General features: G+C 35.5%; 3 protein-coding genes across 3 annotated transcripts; 1 reads left to right on the forward strand and 2 right to left on the reverse strand.

The window, feature by feature from the left end:
• Positions 1 to 696: 696 nt before the first annotated feature.
• LOC131602473 (large ribosomal subunit protein eL29z-like) lies at positions 697 to 1303 on the reverse strand. Its single transcript, XM_058874599.1, has 3 exons — positions 1251 to 1303; positions 1068 to 1171; positions 697 to 971 (listed from the first exon to the last, which is right to left on the reverse strand). Exons 2-3 carry the CDS (start codon positions 1167 to 1169, stop codon positions 888 to 890), a joined length of 186 nt encoding a protein of 61 aa, XP_058730582.1. The 5' UTR covers positions 1170 to 1171; positions 1251 to 1303; the 3' UTR covers positions 697 to 887.
• A 328-nt stretch (positions 1304 to 1631) lies between these two features.
• On the forward strand, positions 1632 to 4570 carry LOC131661570 (PKS-NRPS hybrid synthetase cheA-like). Its single transcript, XM_058931189.1, has 5 exons — positions 1632 to 1740; positions 1853 to 2496; positions 2584 to 3098; positions 3177 to 4341; positions 4412 to 4570. Exons 1-5 carry the CDS (start codon positions 1632 to 1634, stop codon positions 4568 to 4570), a joined length of 2592 nt encoding a protein of 863 aa, XP_058787172.1.
• A 167-nt stretch (positions 4571 to 4737) lies between these two features.
• On the reverse strand, positions 4738 to 18468 carry LOC131661650 (protein MAIN-LIKE 1-like). Its single transcript, XM_058931274.1, has 4 exons — positions 18264 to 18468; positions 6324 to 6511; positions 5569 to 6246; positions 4738 to 5457 (listed from the first exon to the last, which is right to left on the reverse strand). Exons 1-4 carry the CDS (start codon positions 18466 to 18468, stop codon positions 4738 to 4740), a joined length of 1791 nt encoding a protein of 596 aa, XP_058787257.1.
• Between the last annotated feature and the right edge of the window lie 1643 nt (positions 18469 to 20111).

Here is a 20111-nt window from a genome sequence, read left to right on the forward strand (position 1 = left end):
AAAAAACCGCACAATCAACTTCCCAAACAACCCATTGGTAGCAGTATGACGCAGGTATAGAAAGAGAGAGAAGCTTAGAATGGAGTCAAGATCCTCTCCTTAGAATGATATAAGATCAATTAACATCCCAAACAACCCGTTGACAGCAGTAGGACACATGTATAGTATGCAGTTATACCAACCTAAATGCACCTCATTTTAACCAGTTAGATTGAACTGCTATTATTAAAAACAAAACTAGTATTCTTAAGTATGGATAAAGCTGTCACTCGGAAGGATGGAGAGGTGGGAAAGGGTATATTCACAATGAAAAAGGCCATACAATACAATACAATACACCAAAGATAAAAAAAAAAAAAGTGCAAGCCATCAGTTAAGGTAAAAATTTGAGCATGTTATTTCCCTTAAATTGTTGAGCAGAGCTTTTTCATACAAGTAAAAGTAAAAACAAATCAAGGCGATACTAATAAAGTTTGACATAAATATACCCATATGTTGAAAAGACCTGCCAAGAGTGGGAATGAATTAAGCAATTCTTCGTTTCTGATAAACTAAATTGAAGCACAAGCCACAAGGCGGCTTGGGCATGATTGGCAAAGAGCAATAAAGCATTCAGTTAGCTTTCAGAATTCAAAACAGCTACATTACGGTACGGCATTGCTGACAATTACTATAGAAATTACTTAACTCAAAGCAAGAGCAAATAAATATTCATGATTAACACTTCAACAGCCTTTAACAAAAATGCTAACAGAGTACTGCAATTTCTCTAAATAAAAGAAAAACCTTCAAAACAATATCTGAGTTTTGATTTAACATAACATATAAATCTCAGAGACAAAGTCTAGGATGAAAATACAAAATAAAAACCGTTACAGATTGAAAGTCTATTCTGCATCAGATGCAACTTCCCCGTTTTTCTTGTTGTGCTTCCTTGCATACCTCTGGTTCCTCAAAAACTTTGGATCCATCTACAGTAATCAACACGAATAAACCATTAATCAAACTCGATCATTTCAAAATCATTAAAATTGAAAAAACTCAGAATTGAAATGAAGAATGAATACCCCTTTGGTTGAAGTGTGGCGATGTCTCTTTGGCTTCTTGATGCCATTCTTGTGGGCCTTGTAAGACTGGTTGTGAGCGGTGTGATTCTTTGACTTGGCCATTTCTGAAATTCAACACACAGAGAGTTAACAATGGGGAAAGGATTAGATGATTGAAATTCGGAGAAGTGGAAGAAAACAAACCCTAATTCGGCGATTCAGACGATCAATTTGCGCTAGGGTTTTGGAATGGCGGAGAAAAGGAGCTTTATATATGAGACAGTGAAGTGAGTGTTTCGGGTTGAGGATAAAAATGGGCTTTGGACACATTAAAGCCCAAACACACACTGAAAATTATACCCTGTACCCCTACGTTTATCCCAATACCCCGACAATTTTTTAAAAATTCCAATTTTATCCTTTTTTACTTTTAATTTTTAATTTTTGTTTTTTTTTTCCTTTGTTACTGTTTGTACGGACGGTAAGAGGAGAAAGGGAGATTGGTACCTCGTCAGAACCGGATAACCAGACATGAAGTCTTCCGGTTTGTTTTTTTTAAACCTTCATCAACCGGATATCCCAGGGATGGGTATTCCGGTTTGTTTTATTTCAATTTTCCCAACCGGATATCCCATGTATGGGTATTCCGGTTTGTTACATTTTAAGTTTTACCAGCCGGATATCCCCTTTGTGGGTATTCCGGTTCTTGTTTTTTTTAATTTTTTCCTTTTTTTTTAAATTACTTTAACTTTAACTTTTTATTTTTTTTAATTATATATTAAGTTAAATTAATTATATATATTTAGGTGTGGATCCTCCTTTGAAGAAATGCGATGTAGCTCAAACATGTGTGGATACAACTGATGTTTTTGTAACTGGTCAAAAATTTGCTACAAGAGAAGAGGCGATCAGTTGGATTAAGGACGTTGGAATCAGGAATAAAGTAACAGTTATAATAGCTCGTTCAGATATAAAAACAGGCAAGCGAGGAAGAAGTGATAAATTAATATTTGGTTGTGATAGAGGTGGAAAATACAAAAAAACAGATAGCGAAACCCAAAGTGCTAGTAAGAGATGTGGTTGTCCTTTCAAAATTAGGTCAACACCGTCGAAAGATGGTTCTGGATGGAAGATAGATGTAAAATGCGGAGTACACAACCACGGCTTACCTGATAGATTTGAAGGTCATGCTTTCGTAAGTCGACTAAATACAGATGATAAGCAACATATTGTTGATTTGTCAAAACGCCATGTTCCACCAAGACACATATTATTGTCATTGCAAGAGCGTGACCCGGAGAATGTCACTCGGATCACGCAAATATACAAACATAAGAGTAAGATACAAAAAGACATAAGGGGTCCTAGAACAGAAATGCAACAATTGCTCAAGTTGGTTGAAGAATCAGGTTATGTTTACTGGAGTAGGAAAAAGGATGAGTCAGAAGTTGTGAGAGATATTTTTTGGGCACATCCAGATTCAGTGAAGTTGTTGAATATGTTTCCTATTGTATTGATTATGGACTGCACATACAAGACAAACAAGTACAGGCAACCGTTGTTTGAAATAGTTGGTATGACATCAACTAAATTAACATTTGCTGTTGCATTTGCCTATATGGAATCTGAGCAGACAGAGACTTTTTGTTGGGTAATGGATAAGTTGAAACAGTTGTTTATCAAGCAGGATAATTGTCCTCAAGTAATCTTGACTGATAGAGATCTTGCTTTAATGAAAGCCATTGAAACAATATTCCCAAAGACAGCTAATTTGCTTTGCCGATTTCACATCAACAAAAACGTGAAATCAAGGTGTAAGGAACATGTTGTGGATGATATGCGAGAAACAGTGGAGAAAATGTGGTTTGAACTGATAAAGGCTAGTGATGAGTTGGAGTACCATCAACGGTTGAAACAACTTGAGGATGCATGTGTTGACTCCAAAGGTTTTATTGATTATGTGAATGACACGTGGTTGACACCGCACAGACATCGATTTGTCGAAGCATGGATCAATCAAGTGTTACATTTGGGCAACACAACAACAAATAGGTATGTTTATGCGATTTTATCGACATTGTTTCTTTATATTAATATTATAGATAATTAGTTGTTTTTTTTAATTTAAAGGGTGGAGTCTGCGCATTGGAAACTTAAGCAAATGTTAGAGAATAGCTTAGGTGATTTATGCAAATGTTGGGAGGCTATGAATGACAACATCAAGATACAAGTGGGAAACATTAGAGCTTCATTTCAGAAGAGTTTTTATGAAGTTGAGCATGCACATACTAGTCCTTTTTATTCAAATTTGCGTGGTTCAGTATCAAGAGCTGCATTGAGGCAGATTGCTGAAGAGTGGTTGAGGATTGACATGGTGGGTACCGATACGCAAAAGTGCGGATGTACTCATAGAAAAGTATATGGGTTACCATGTGCTTGTGAGTTAGGGAGATATACATTGAGTGGTGATGCGATACCAATTGAGGCTATTCATATTCATTGGAGGAAACTAAGTATGGAAGGAAATCAAGATATAGATGCAGATGATGGATCAGAAATAGACATGACAAATGCAATCGATGAAATTTGGAAAATGTGGAGGTCATTAGATGTTGTCGGAAAAAGAGCATTAAAAAGCAGAGTGTGTGAGATTGCTTATCCAACTACAACAAAGATGTGTCCACCGCCTGAAAAAATTAAAACCAAAGGAGGGGTTAAGAAAAAAGGGAAGAGACCTGTGGGATATGATGTTTATCGTGATCCTTCAGGATATGAGTATGTTGATCAATCACAAATGAGTTCTCAAAAATCTTCAAAGAGGTTATATTCACAACTATCCCAAACCTCAAAAAATAGAGAATTTGATAAATACATTGTACAATTTCCAGATTACATCAGACCATTTATTGATGACATTGTTGATGTAAGAGATGATGGAAATTGTGGTTTTAGAGCCATTGCATCTTTGCATGGTTATGGCACAGATGGATGGTCAATGGTTCGTCGGGATTTGGAGAAAGAGATTATAGGTCCTAGAAGCAAGTTGTATGAGGATTTATTTGGTCAACGCCTTCCAACAGTGAGATCATCGTTGGTGATAGAAAAATTAGGTCAACAACCACCAAATAAATGGATGACGTTACCTGAGTTGGGCTATGTAATAGCTAATCGGTATAATGTTGTTCTCGTCTCTTTAGGTCACCTCAGTTTGAGTTACTTTCCTATGACGAGTGCACATTCACCTAATGCATCCATTTACTGTATCGGCTTTGTCAATGGAAATCATTGGGTTCAGGTAGTTAGAAACACATTTTTCGTACATTCAATCCCTATTCGTGTTTTTCTGATATTTATTTTATGTGCAGGTAAACATGAATGAAGGATTCCCGTTGCCACCTGTCACAACTGATTGGACGAAATATCGCACAAAAGATGCAACTTCTTGGATGGTAGGATTTGCCGGGCGGTTACAACATTGGCTACGGCTAATGCCTATACTACCAAAACATGTCAGCTTAGATTGATTTTATGATATTACAACATTAGTACTATTGGATTTTAATATGTTGCCAAATGGATTATAAATAATTAATCTCAAACTACAAGTCTTATAATAACATATACGTCTACAAGTCTCATAACAATACATAAGTCTCAAACTAAAACATAAATATAAACATAAAATGTGACATCAATCAGACTCATGGTCATAAGTAATTGGACCTTCCCTAGGTAATGGTCCGCCCTGTGCAAGTCTGAGTGCTCTAAATATCTCCAGAAACTGTTCGTCTTCAGGAACAGCCTGATGACGCTGTAAGTAATGATGAAGCTCATGAGATATATATGATAATCTCGGGTCTGACGGTCCTTCGTCATAGTCAGGCACTGGTACCTCCATCGGCTGATCACCTCTTGGTGCTCTCAATATAGGATGTGACACCGTATAATACCACGCCAAATAATCATCGTCTGTCTCATATGGTATGGTGGCAAACGCAGCTGGGGGATCATCGTGGGATCGGGTCACCTGCAACACACTCTGCCTATATGTAGCCCACTCAACATCCACATCAAGTGTGTCTACATTAGGAGGAGCAGTCGGTATGTACTGTCTGTATCCAAACTGACGCAAGCATCTGTCAGGTAAATATAGAACTACAGTACCAAACCACTTCAAACCACCCCGATACAAACAGATATCATCAAAAGGACGGTGCACCCGATGATCCTCAAAAGGGCGCCAGGCAATATCGTGAGGAGTCAACTGATCTAACATAGCTCGGATGTCAGCCACTTTTTGCGTCCCCTGCCTATATTCCCATTTCATCGCCCTAGCCATCGGAATATCAATGCCAAATAACCCAGAAGTACCTCTCTTTCCAACAGTTGGAAAGTACTCATGAATCCAACACTGAAACAAAAGTAAAAGTTACTATTATAAATTAAACTAAATTATAATAAACTAAATTAAACTAAAATATTAGATATTAAGTATAATTAAATAATAAGTAAAATTTTAAACCTGAAGAAGAGAGGCATAACCGCCAAGCTGCTTGCATGAATAAAATGAGGCATCCCCTAAGTATCTATACAGAGTAACCAGTGCAGCTGCCCCCCAGCAATAGTTTCCACAATTATCCAAATCTCTCAAAAGTGGAAGATATTTTGCCTCGACAAGAGTAAACGTCTTGTCGGCAAGAATGGTACAACCTAATAGCAACATCATGTATGCTCTCATAGCGCCTGTAAAGTTATCCGCAGCTCTTTGTTGCTCAAAAACTTGCTTCAACCAATCTAATTTATAGTAAGGACCCCTTACAGCAGAAGCCTCCTCAGTTGCATCACTCAGTGAAACACCAAACAACTCAACAGCTAGATGGATGGCATCATAATCGGTGACAACAACATCGGGGTCAACCAGCTGGCCCCTAATCGGTACATGAAGAAGACAAGAAACATCGTCTAGCGTGATGGTCATCTCGCCGAACGGCATATGAAATGACGATGTTTCAGGATGCCATCTCTCAACAAAAGCAGATAATAGATGCGTATCTACCCTCGACAAACTAGTATGCTGCAAAGATGAAAGGCCAGATGCAACTAACCAATTTTCCATCTGCCTTGGGAGCATTGCCGGAACCCATCCTATTAATTTGCTGCCATGCGCAGCAACCTTTAAGGTCGGCTTTGGTCGTCTCTCCTGAAAATAATTTGTAATATATGTTAATATATAAGTACATGTAATTTAAAAAAACATTTAAGAAAATATTTACGTACCTCGCCCAACCATAAATGATATGCAACGTGCCTCTGATATCTAACCAATAATGATGTATCCGTAGGTCCTCCGGGAAATGCCGGATGCTGCGGATCAACCTCAGGAGCAGCTCCCTCGCCATCAGCCTCTCGACGTTGTCGTCCTCTTTGACGCATTCCGTCGATCGCACCTCCTCTTCTTCGAACCACTAAAAAACAAAAAATCAAATAGTTAACAATTAAATAAAATGATATTAAAAAAAAAACAAAAAAAAAAACAAAAAAGAAAAACAAAAAAAAAAAAACAAAAAAAAAAACTATGAACCGGATACCCAAAGACTAGGTTATCCGGCTAAGGCCCATAAGAACCGGAAATCCCCTTGTTGGGTTATCCGGCTATGTGCAAATGAACCGGAAACCCCATCAATGGGTTATCCGGCTATGTAAAATAGAAAACAAACAAAACCGGAAATCCCATAGCTGGGTTATCCGGTTGAGATATTTTAAAAAAAAAACTTACTTCTCTAAGTCTGATGAACCGGAAATCTGGAGGCTGGGTTATCCGGTTTTTGGGCTAAAAAATTCCCTCTTGCTGCAACGTAAAAATGAGTGAAAATGAGTGAAAAAGTGAAAATTTTGGTAATTTTCACTATTTATACAGGGGTAATTTTGTCCAAAATTTTTTTTGGTAGGGGTATTGGGATAAAAGCAGGGGTACAAGGTATAATTTTCACACACACTAAGAAGAGGAAAACAAGTTGACAAAGTGCAATATTTCACTAAGAGGCTCACAATAAAATTATGGTTTAATTAGTGACGAATTTCTTTAACTTAATTTTATCTTTTACTTTAATTCATTATTATCTAATAAATGTTATATATTAGTTTTTTAAAAACTGCTTTGTTAGTTTAGTTGGTCATTTGTGTTAAATTGTTAAAAAAAAAAATGTTAATTCATGCATACATGACATGACAATAAGGTAATTGTTGAATTACTAAGTTAGCATATGCATTAAGAACCTGATATTTGGTTTAAATTTGAGGGATTTTGTTTTCAGACGTTAAAAACCTCCGCAAGTTGTTAATGATGTAAAAAATATAACAAGAGTGTGACTAAAACTTTTGATTGGATTTCTCTTCCACTTTCTTTTCACTCAAATCACTTGTTGGCACATTTGTTTTGAATCACTTGTCAACATCTTCTTTATCGTTATCAGCTTTATCCCTAACTTGAGCATGAAGATCATCAATTTTATGAGGATATGATATTTCACTCGTTTCATTCTCATGGCTAGTATTGTCGCCATTGCTAACATCCAATTTAGGTTTTTTTTTCCTATTTTTCCTCACCTCCCTCCTACACAGACACAATACTCCCAACATATATTTAGAGATTAATAACAAATAGTAACATAATATAACAAGCAAAATTGGTTATCTTTAGCCACTAATCTACCTAATACTAACACATCTCCATATTACCATCTTTTATAAATTACAATCTCATGGTAAATATGTCATTATCATAAATATGGAAATGTGATATGTGAAAAGTTGCAATAAAGAATACACAAAAAGTTAGTTTTATACTGACTTCCATATGTCCTCATATGATGGTAATACATGAGATGTGATAGATCTAGTGTCCAAGAATGACTAACTTTTCCATTTGCTTATTGACTTTTCCAAACCAAATTACGCAAAGCAAAATTATGTTCTTAGGGCATTATAACCCTGAATCAAGAATATTCATTAAACTAACCTAATTAATATTAACTCATTATTTTTAAACCCCAATAAATAACATCAATTGTTATATAATACTCAATATCATCATATAGATCACACTCGTGCATTAGATCCTTTAAAACTATAAAACATGCATATACTCTTTTATATTTACTAGTATAGATTCCAACTTGGTTTATTGGGTTGGAATTCTAAAAGGTCATGCCTTATTGGACATCTTGTTGAACTGCTGAATATGTTCGAGGCAACCCTCTGCCTTGAAATACTCACACTTTCTTCCTTATTTTCATCATTGCTACCATCTCCTACTATATCAATTAAAATAAATTGTATTGGAATCAATAGCACAATCATCCAACATTGAAATCATCAACATACATCTTATCTATAGAGAATAAACAAACAAAAATCTATGAACGAAAAAATGGAAGAAAAAAAACTTATAGAAGGCAGTAACACCCTTATTCATTAGTATGTTAGATGTGACATTAGCGATAGATCATTGATCGAGTTGAATCAAGACCTAATCAACAAACAAAAAACACATATCTGAGTGTAATGTCTCAAAAATCAGAAAGAATCACATACCAATCTAGAGAAAAATAAAAATTATAATAAAGAAAAAGCAAAAAGGAAGATGAATAAAGAAAAAAGCGTTTATTTTTAGCAAGTTAGAGTTAAGTATCCACACCTCTTGAATATACACTAATCCGGTGAAGTCTTCAAACGTGAGCAAGATGAATAACAATCTTAACTTTGAATGCAATTCGTTTCTCTTCAGCTTTTCGATTTATGGGTTTCATCTCTTTGTCAGATGCAGTGAAATTAAATAGAGTTAAAGCTTGTGTTTGGAAGTGAAATGAAAAGAATCGATGCTTGCAACGTTTCATCATCTTTTGTTTTTTAATTCGAAATTGATGTTTAATGAAATAAATATTTCATGTCAATTAAAACAATTTCATGTCAACCAAAATAATACCAACTGGAGTGCCATGTTTGCTCAAGTTAACGATTTTTGACAAAATTTAACAGAAATGACTAATGTGGCTAACGTAACTTCAATTGAATGACTTAAAATGAACTTTTATTAAATAAAGAACGAAAGTGAACACTAAAATTAAGTTAAGGGGCAAAATATTGCATTAGGCCTAAAATTATTATTGAGAGATTTTATGATTAAAATGTAAATCACATCAAACAATAATAATAAAATATTTTCCATAACTTTAAACTTAAGTTTACTAGTAAAATTAATCATCTGTGATTCTTAATATAATATTTGTATATATGCATAACACCAAAGAAGAAAAATCAGAATACAAAAGGGACATTTGTCCCCATCATATCTAAAGTATGATGTTTCTTATACTCAAATTTTTTTAGCAATATACTTTAGACGTATTCTTATTTGATAAATATGTTAAACATGTTTTCTATTCTGTTGGTATATGCAAGGTTTAAAATAATGGTCGCATTCGCGTATGACTTTCGCTATTTTAGTCGGTACAGGTGTTGTATTGCGAATAACTATTATGTCAGTGTGAATTAATCATAACATTACATAATAAAATTATTTGTAGGTTATATAGTATATAATAACTTAAAATAAATATTATTTTAGTTATTGTAAGTTGCTTGAAATGAATAAAGTAACAAAAATAAGAATATAATTTAATAACTACTATTAATAATATATTTAATAAACATATCTTTAAGCAATTGAAAATAAGTATGCTAATAAATAATAATTATTCATATCACATCGTTAAACAATATTCATGACAACTTAGTTATATTAAGTTCACATCATAAGTACACTACTAATAATTTTCAAAGAGTTTGGTGAATAATTATTGCTTGCATAAGTAGTGACCACATGGTAAAACGACATGTAGGATCATAATTTTCACTACCACTTTTATCATTATTGCTTCCACTCCCTCCAAATACATAATCAAACAATCCATAATTTCTTGGTGGTTCAATTTATTAGTGGTCGTGTGAAAATTTTGTTGATGATTCATGGTAATTCATATGAGGATGATTATAAAATTGTGTGTTTAGATTTGACATGTATGGATAATACCCTTGTGACATGTAAGAAGGAATTTGAAAATATGATAGATAAATATCTTAACTACCGTCAAATGGTGCAACACAGCCAAAATCAGTAAATGACTGTGCTTTACTTGACGAGGAAGAATCATCCGATGGATTCGTTCCATGCCTCTTACTTTTATCACGTCTACCTCAACCGTTACTACTACCATCACTAATCATATCATTAGATGAAACTTGTTCCCTTATACAAGGCAATAGATTTTGATCACGTCTATTATATGCTTCTTCTTGAAAAAAATGGACCTTGACTTATTTATTGATTTATTCTCTATTAACATCACTACCATTATCGCTGCTACTGTCACTATTCCCCCATTGGGTGGGCTTAAACCAGCATCACCACTTTAAGTGGGTGTTTAGCATGAATTCGAGACATCACCATAAAGTATTTCTTCAATCTTATAATCAGAATCAATTGGAAGCCATTGTGAGTTTTGAGTTCCATCCCACACTGGTCCCTCTCTTTCTCCTCAATCCACATATATAAATAGACTTTTTGAAATATATGATAAAGGTTGATAAGATTGAGGCTTCTTTCAATGTTTTCCTAACTTCTTCTCATAGTGGTACTCATCTTTAGCTTCATGTTGTAAAACGCAAAGATGATTTGTCTGTTTCTTGTTTGTTTCTTGTCTTTGTATGTATGTAGGTAAAAGTACTCCAATTCCGCTCACAATTTCTAGTTGAAGTTGACTAAATAAGAACTTTTACAACTATTCGTTGAAGTTCAGAAGCACGAGTTCCATATATCAACCCCCATCAGCATAGACAATTTGTCTGTTTCTTGTCTTTGTATGTTTTTAATCCTTATAAATAGACCAACATTCAATTTTAGTCTCTCTAGATTTTTCTTTCAAACATTGATCCTCATTATAGTTTTATGTCCATGCTTTTGGTCCTTGGCGTCTATTTGATCTAACGAAAGCTGACGTGGCACGCCATGTTTCACGCCATGTCACTTCAAGTTAACACTATAGACAAAGAGTTAGATTGTGGGGGTTACAAGCCTCCCTAAATTTGAGGATTCTTTTCTTAAAATTTGTTTACATGAAATGAGACACTGTCATACCCCAAAATTTGCCCATACTATTTCTCTTATACAAATGCCAATCAATACACAAAACTCATATACACATTCTCCTACACAAGGCTATGAAAATAGGGTTTGATTTATTCAAAGGAAAGATCAAAAATCAACAAATCAAAAGGTTTCTAAATTAGGGTTTTGCATAGGAAAAGTCAACTGAACTTTGACCAGCCATAACTCTCACATAGAACGTCAGAAATTTTCCATCCAAATCTCATCTTGAAGGAAATTTGGTTCTCTACAACTTTGTCTCTCACATGCCAAGTCTAAAAATGCTTCATTTGAGAGATATGGACCAAAACATTTCAGGTCCCTTTCAAAAGTCAACAAAAAGACACTTTTTTCAAAAGGACATAAAATGAGCATGAAAAATAATTTTGATATGAGACCAAAGACACTGGTTAGGGGACTCTCCAAGGTTTCTAAAAAGCCCTAGAACACCCCCATACCTCAAAAATTGAGGGGGATAGGCCTTGCTAAAGTTGGGTTATTTTGGAGGGAAAAATGTGAAGAAGTTTGAATATTTTTGCAAATGGGCCTAAGATATTTTTATTCAACCTTGATCCCTAAGTCATCTAAAGCCCAATAACCATTTGCCACGAATTTATTTGATTTTAATTAATTTTATAAGAATTTTTATTCATTTAAAATTCATTAAAATTAAAGAAAATCAAAAGATTTGAAAGAAAATTTGTTTGGTATCAAATCCAATCTTCAAATATACCCCACAATCATCACAATTTCGTACACAGGGGAATTACAAGAAGATTGACTCAATTAAAGGCAAAAATAGAAAGATTTTATAACATATTTCAATCAAATTTCAAAGAAATCTCAATCAAAGATTGGTAAGGATTCAATTCAATTTTGTTGCCCTAATCTCTTCACCTATATATACATGATCACTCCAGACCCCTAGGGTTCAGGAATTCGGCCATTGGAAGACCTAACCCGAGCTTCAAAAACCAAAGAAAATCTCGAATTCGAATTGGAGATACAAGGCAATTCAACCGGTTCTAAGCACTGCTACGTGTTCCCTGGACATCACTGAAGCTATTCCATTACTCATACACAGAGAAAGCGCGCTGAATCATCACGTATACCCCTCGGTTTGCTGTTTTCTATTTTTTGTCGATCCGCATAACACATGCATCTTTAATCAAATTTAATTGCATATTCATGATTGTGGTGATGTATGGAACGTTTCTGGAAAATTTGGTTGAGTTTGGATGCAGGAACACAAATCCACCATGGATGGATCTTGAAGCTTTAATTTAGGGCTTTACGATTTAGCCAAAATTAGACCTTATTATGGCCATGGTTGAAGTCGCAAGAACAAACCGAATCAAACTATGGTTTCCTTTTCTATTTCCTGTGCATATATGTGTTGCTAGCATTTGACAGGTGTAAAAAGTCAAGACCTTTTGTAGCGTTTCCATCGCAAGCGCTGTAAAAGGCGTTACTGGTTTTTGGGACGAGGAAGACGGTACGTGGCACACTCCGGTTGGCCCTTTCAAATTTACCCGCGCGCGTGTTTTCAAAAGGGGATGAATGGATCTGATGCGTTTCGTCTCATGCACGTATGGTGGTCCCTCACGCAATATCCGTCAGATCTTATCCAAGGCAGATCCAACGCATCTGGAAGCGAGGGTGTATCATGCTCATCAGCGCCCAACCACACCGGATCGACCAGCTAAGTTTCTAATTTTATTTTTATTTTTAATTGCATAACCCTTTATTGATATTTATATATATATATTTGTTTTGTTTTGTTTTATTTGTATTTATTAATAACCTTTTATTTAGTTTTCTAAAAACTTTTTTTCTTTTATATCATAATAATAATAATTATTATTATTTTATTTTAAAGTTCTTTTATTTAAATTATTTTTAATTTACATCTAATTATTAAAAGACTTAAAATTTTTCACATTTATTATATTTTAATTCCAAAAATTCCAAAAAAATATATTTCAAATTCAATTCTATTTTTCGACTCGATTTAATTAATTAGGTCATAAGACCAATAATTAATTAAATTATTTTCTCATTTAAATCCGTACCCTAATCAGGGTTTACGAAGATCATGCCCTACACTGAATGTTTTTCTTCTTATGCCTTTTCAGGGTTACTCTTCAAAGCATCTTCCGACTACGCGCCACGTCAAACAAAAGTTAAGTTCTATTCTTTCCTTATTTAAATTTTCTTTCACCTTTTATTTTTAGGGTTTGATCCCCGCTGACAATGAACTCCTCCTACACTTACTTCTTTTTCTATTGTCAATGTTTCAATGGTCAGAGTCAATGCTTCAGGCTACCTCCAATTATCAACCTTCAAAAACACGAAGCTAAGTTTCTTTTACCCTTTTTCTTTTATTATTATTTTCATTTTTAGGGTTAACCCTAATTGTCTCTGAACAAATAATACACTCACCCCTTTTTCTGTTTATTCTTTCTTTTCAATTTTCAGGGTTGGTCGACCGCCAAAGCTACGAGTGTTGGTAACCCTAAACCCTAACCCTAATGTTTTCTGCTTTTATTATTACTTATGTCAAACCCTATTAAGGGATCCGCTGGTTACAATTTCCCTCCCCCATATTTGTTAATTATTTCTGTTAAACTGCGTGGTTAGTAATCCTAGGGAGTGCAACCTTCGAATCGAACATAGAATCATTAATTTTACAAGATAATATACTTGAATATAATCACGTGATTGGTGCACACACGCACACTCTTGGGTAACCTCTTTGTTGCCTTGTTGCCTTGTATTTTGTGCAGAATAGCCAGTCCCTCGAATACGAGGATACCTCAGCCATGTTGCCTCGATTAAAGGTCATGGTCCCTAATTAATGATGCTGCCTTCGATACACTAACATGACCTCGACCCTCGGAAGTTGCCTACGGAAAAGGCTGGGGTATCTTCTGGTTGCCTACGAAAGGCTATTCTGATCCTTCCCCTTAGACTACATGCCTCTCTATGGCATGGGTCAGTCTTTGAGCGAATGATAATTCGATGACCCTTCTACCTCCAAACGAAAGGCTTCCTGCCCTCTTATGGCAAGGACTGACCCTTTCATTCTGAAAGGCTAAAAAGAGACTTATCATCTGAGTTTAAGGTAATTGCCCCTAATTGCCTTGCCATGCTCTATTTTCTATATTCTTTCTCAAAATTCTTCAAAAACTGGCTACGCTCATTTTACGAGCTAAAGTCCATTTTTTCCTCTTTCATCTACATTTTCTGAAAACGAGCAAGCAAAGCAATTAAGAGCCCATGGAAAACCATGGATGCAAAGGGTGCCTTACACATTCCCTTTGCATAAATTACCCCCCGAACTTAGATTTCTTTAAAAGGTTTTTTTCTGTTTCTTTTAGCCTTTCTGAATTTGTTTGGATAAAATAAAAGTTGGTGGCGACTCTTGCTTACTGTACATTTTCAATTATAAAATTCAGTTCACCGTATTACAGACACCATGCCCACCAACATCACAAAAATGTTAATTGATGCCCATAACTCAATGTCGCTGCTTTCATGCTCTCATCCTTCGGTGTTGTTAACGAATTTGAAGCTGATGAAGGTGGTTTTGGAATCACCTTGTTTTTGTTTTTGTTTTTGTGTTTGAAACCCATTTGTTTCTGTTATTGCTTGAAGTAACTTTTGTTTATGAGGAAATGAAAGATATAGGATATGAACCTGATGTGATAACATTCAATTCTTTAATCAATTGTATCGGCATGAAATGAAGGAAAGAGGGTTGAAGCCAAATGTTGTAAATTTCTTAGATTTAGAAGCTTATTCAGTTATATGTATGCTTCCTTTGATAGAATTATTTTTCAAGTTAATGCTTGGAAGATTATACCATTCAAAAAATAATAAGGATTGCATTTAACTTGAATCAACCCTTACAGATAGTAATATTTAAGGATTGCATTTCAACTTAAATTTTGGTCATTAACATGGGAACAAAATCCCCGATTACATATGTGTGTTAGGTTTAATAATCAATCTTTGACTATTTATATTCATAGTTCATATGATTATGTACTGATTATCTCTTGTAAGATGTTTCAAGCTAAGTTCATGCAATTCAAACACAACAACCCAAAACAAGCATGCGTATAGAGTTTGTTGTGTCCATGAATTGCCTGGAATATATATCCATAAACTTCAGATAGTGGGTGTCATGAATTACCAAGCTGAATTAGATGTGTATCCATGAATTACCAAGCTAAACTTTAGATGTGTGTCCATGAATTAGCTTTGCGTATTTGTTAAATGTAAAAAAATTGAGACAATGTTGACTTGCATGATCACAGTGAATTTATAGAACTGAGAAACACAAATAACAGTGTTTGTAGCACATTTTAGAGCCTTCGATACAAGATGATTTATCTATTTTAAAATTAGTAGTAACTTTTAAAATCTACACATTTGAGAAAGATGATGTCATCTAAATCAACGAGGTTGGAGGTATTTTAACAAACAGTTGGGGGCAAACGTTGAGAATAAATTGTTGGTATATCTTTAATGAATCAACCATTCTCAGAGAAATTTCTCAAATGTTGGTGGATTGGAATTTTTTAAATTTTATTTTAATTTAGAGAGGTTTGAAACCCCCGCAATCTAACACATTTTTTTGAAGTCAAATATGATGTTGACTTTAAATGACGTGGCACATAACGTGACATGCCACTTTAGCTTTCGTTAGACCGATTAGACGCCATAGACAAAAATTGTGAACAAAAAACTTTATAGGAACCATTATTTGAAGAAAATTTGTAGGGACTAAAATTATATGTTGAGATATTTATGAGGACTCCAGACATATTTAACCCAAATTAGTATAACTTCATATTTTCATATTAACGATCACAAATTATAAATCATACATAATTTCATTTGAAGTAATCTCTTTAAACTTGTAAACTTCCAACTGTCCTTTTGCTTATCACGAGAAAGTAATAACTACAATGACTAATATATCATATAAGTCTCTAAATGAATATATATTTTCCCTAAAAGGTGTGAACTTCTCTATTGCCTAACCTACCATTTTAAACACCAACTTGTCCTTTAGGGGTGAGGTATAACTGCTCTTACTCCAAGGGTGTAAGCTCTCAGCATTTGAAACAGGCTCCTTGACATCGCGCATCTTCTTTTTGACGTTGCTTTCCTCACCCTCTATGTAGCATTCAACAATGGTGACCACTTACGCCAACAACAAGGATGGTTTTTGTGTGAGGGACTCGTTGAAGTATCACGCCTTAAGTCTATTTTGGAATGCCCCCACAAACATTTATTAATTTAGTGGGACGACCCTGATGGTGGCTTTATTAAAGCGGACGAGATAATCCCTCAAGGACTCTGATAGTGTACTAGTTTCTTTACCAGTTCCTAGTAGTTTTTCATGGAAGCACGGGGTAAACCCATATACCATATGAGGGCGACATCCTTGAAAGTTCCAGATAGAAACTTGTATTTTAAGGAGTCGGGCGCTCTTATGATGGCCATTTGTGTATTATTGGAGACAATATACTTGTGGGATCCCTGAACCTATCAAACTTGGCCAAGGATGAATGTTTGACATCCTCTAGGACATGTGCGCCCATATCTAGTCTGAGAGTGGTTAGAGATCCAACAATTTCATCTCCTATAGGGGTTGGAATCCTGTTTATGTTATCTGATGCTATGGACGTTGTCCTCCAACGTTTGGTTATAGCGACGTAATTCGTCCATGGTGACACGCATCTCCGTCATTGCATCGACATCATTGCTACCACTGGTGCCTTCCAACACGAGGGATAAATCTCTTTTATTAACCATAACTAACAGTGGCTAAGCATAAGAGTTAAGGGTAACAATAAGAAGGATGATGGAGATAAAAATATATGGGACCTAGGTTAGTTTTACGGATCCCCTTAGTGGGGGTCACTGTACTGGTCAAGAAGTACAAGTGCGTGCGTTCCCCCTGTAAGGGCAGGAAGACTGAGAGCCCTTAGTAGGTTTATAACACAATATGGTGTTTAGGGCTTATCTATGACAGCGAGAATTCTTATACATTGGTATTGTTAGGTAGTTTAAGATTCCTACTCATGTGAAGTGAGAGGTTATGCAAATGATTGATGATGTTTGGGAGAAAGCTTTTGGTTATGGTCAGTTGTGTGTTGAAACCTTAGTAAGTCTTATGCTATTTAGGGTGTAAAGAATGATCTCTCCTTTTTTCCTTGGGTGACATAATATTTATATAGGCCTTTTGGATTTATGGTTTGAGTCCCTTAGTGGTGTGAACCAGTCCCTTTTTATCAGGGGAAGTTATTAAAAATCTATCTTTCAAGAGTTAATAGATACTTCCTCTTACTTGACTCACACATCATAAATTCCTCTGGGCGGGCTCTCTGAGTCTTCGCCTCGGTGAGGCTGGCTTTAAGGCTTCCACAAATATAAAACTACAAATTCTATCACCTTTAGCACCAAAATCAGTGATGGAAATAGTCCTTTTGGATTTGAATCTAGTTCGGATGAGCCCAAAACATAGGATTCATATAAGAAGATCAATCCCTTGAAAGCACTTTGTGCTTCACAAGTTAACCATCCACCCCAAATTTGTCAAAAAATGGTTCGGAGATGCTTCTCCATAAATTAATATGGGTGATTCCGTAGATGCACCACAAAAATAACCCTAAAAGCATTTTGGGAGTTTTTCTGTTGACAGCAAGTGTTCAAAATTGATATTTTTAGGCCAACTTATATTTCTAGGACATTTATATTAAGGATATCGTAAAACCACAACCATTTATATATGAAATTAAAAAATGTCATATACATTCAAACATTAATACAAATTTAAACTACAAATGTTATTAATTTACAAATACAAACAATAACCCATAATACAAATTATTGGCTATATCTAACCGAAGCCATCTGGTTCATTCTTTGTTTCATGTACTACAATGCATTTTGTGCCTCAGCCATCATGACATGTATGATGGCCATTGCATGATTGCCTTCGTGAACTTGTCCAGACACTGTGCCTACTTTACTAGTGTTCATAATACATCGACAGGCCGACAACACATCTACTCTACTAATGTTCATAATACCCCGACAGGCTGACAACACATCATGGGCATGGTCATCCCTAGCGGGTTTATTTTCCAATATCTTTTGATGAGTTGGCTTGGGTAATGCTCCTGCGGAATCTGTTATCATGTAAGAATGAGACACTCGATAAAATCATTGGATGTAGCCTTATGCATATGCCCATGGAGCAGGAGCTAGCACACTATGTGCCTCCTTTGATACTAGATGACTATAGAAATCATCTAGTATGACATCAAGATCTCTGCGACAGACTGTTTAAAGAGCCGGTACAAAGGGAGGTCTTGGAATAATTAGAATAAAACCGAAATGGTGTATGACCCGCTCAGGCAGATATAGATAAATCAAGTGCGACCCATAAGTCAACTATACATAGTAGAAATCTATGTCATTCAAAGGAAGTGTACGACAGTGATTGTTGTATAGGCAAAACATATGTCAATCCGCTACAGTGAGATCAATAAACACTGATACATCTCTATCGCCCGATTCCCTTTTTGCAGGGAAAGGGTGCAAACCGACGTCCAATCCTCAGCGTACTCCATCTCAGGTTCCCAGTCACATATGAGAGGAAAGTGAGAGATTATCCACGCTTGAAAAATGGTCCAGATAAAACACTAGAAACTGATGTTATGAAAAATATTACTACAAATAAAAGTAGCAAATATATTACCATATACAACGTGCAACTTCCTGTCATTTGTCTTGCTTTCTAACGACAAGTTTCACCTAGTTTGGAATATAGTTAAACCAAACACACGACTCCCTAATTGTAATTGTGGATTCGTTTTAAGTCAGTGAAGTATGTCAGGTAGACTACATCGACGTAGATTTCACTTTTTTCCATAAATATTGTCGTGCCAACCAAGTACAGGAAGTAACACCTCGATGCACAATGTCTATGGAACAAAACCTGGTCCTCACCACCTTCGACCTCATTGCCCCGTGGTATTTGTACAGTTTCACCATGTATGAAAATCGGGCATCCGAGCATCTCGTGGCATTCATCTCCTATAGGGCCTCATATGGGCCAACTCCCAACAAGTTAACCATCATTTCAAATGCCTCGCCTATGTTGATCCGAGAATGGTATAATAATATTCCCCTAATCGGAAGATACATAAGGTTTAAGACAACATCGACGGTGATGGACATCTCACCATGAGGAATGTGGAAATATGACATATCCATGTGTTGCTCTCCACAAAAGCCGCCAACATGACATGGTTAACGTTCTTGTATCAAGCGGCACATAAACCTATAAGCCAAGAGTAACAAACACAATCTTTGAAACCATGCGTATCCATTCTGTTTAGGGTTCAAAATCTTTTCAACATGTTTTTTAATACAATTTAGCGCTCCTGTAAAAATAAATATATCATCATCACTCGCAATTCAATTAGTATGAAACATACGTAACATCAAAGTAATTAAATATATATCTCTTTCCCTACGCATGTCTAACAAGATGTTATGCATAAAGAGGAAGTAAGGAGGTGCCATAGGAGCATATTAGAAAACTATTAAGAATGGGAGTAACAACATCAAGAGGTTCCTCTTGTTAGGCTTCAAGGACTTCTAATCTGAAGGGTCAGCAAGATATACGTGCCATCAGGAGGTTGAAGTCTGAGACGCACGACCTTTGAAGTATGAGACATATACCTATATGAAGTGGACGATTATGCGTCAAACGAACCAACACTAACTTGTTCCCTTGAAGCTTGAAAAATGACATACTTGAAGATTACTCAAGA

This window comes from Vicia villosa, linkage group LG1 (assembly GCF_029867415.1).
Source record: "Vicia villosa cultivar HV-30 ecotype Madison, WI linkage group LG1, Vvil1.0, whole genome shotgun sequence".
Taxonomy (NCBI): domain Eukaryota; kingdom Viridiplantae; phylum Streptophyta; class Magnoliopsida; order Fabales; family Fabaceae; genus Vicia; species Vicia villosa.

Bases quoted from the DNA above. Each gene is read 5' to 3' on its own strand.
- LOC131602473 (XM_058874599.1), bottom strand. From the start codon at position 1,169: ATGGCCAAGTCAAAGAATCACACCGCTCACAACCAGTCTTACAAGGCC. The intron at 972-1,067 runs GTATTCATTCTT...TGATTACTGTAG, and splicing joins GCCACACTTCAACCAAAGGG to ATGGATCCAAAGTTTTTGAG.
- LOC131661570 (XM_058931189.1), top strand. From the start codon at position 1,632: ATGGGTATTCCGGTTTGTTTTATTTCAATTTTCCCAACCGGATATCCC. The intron at 2,497-2,583 runs GTGAGAGATATT...TGCACATACAAG, and splicing joins AAAAGGATGAGTCAGAAGTT to ACAAACAAGTACAGGCAACC. The intron at 4,342-4,411 runs GTAGTTAGAAAC...TTTTATGTGCAG, and splicing joins ATGGAAATCATTGGGTTCAG to GTAAACATGAATGAAGGATT.
- LOC131661650 (XM_058931274.1), bottom strand. From the start codon at position 18,468: ATGATAACAGATTCCGCAGGAGCATTACCCAAGCCAACTCATCAAAAG. The intron at 6,512-18,263 runs GCAATCATGCAA...TTTGTTTTTTAG, and splicing joins GTCTGGACAAGTTCACGAAG to TGGTTCGAAGAAGAGGAGGT. The intron at 5,458-5,568 runs GTTTAAAATTTT...CTTTTGTTTCAG, and splicing joins GTTATGCCTCTCTTCTTCAG to TGTTGGATTCATGAGTACTT.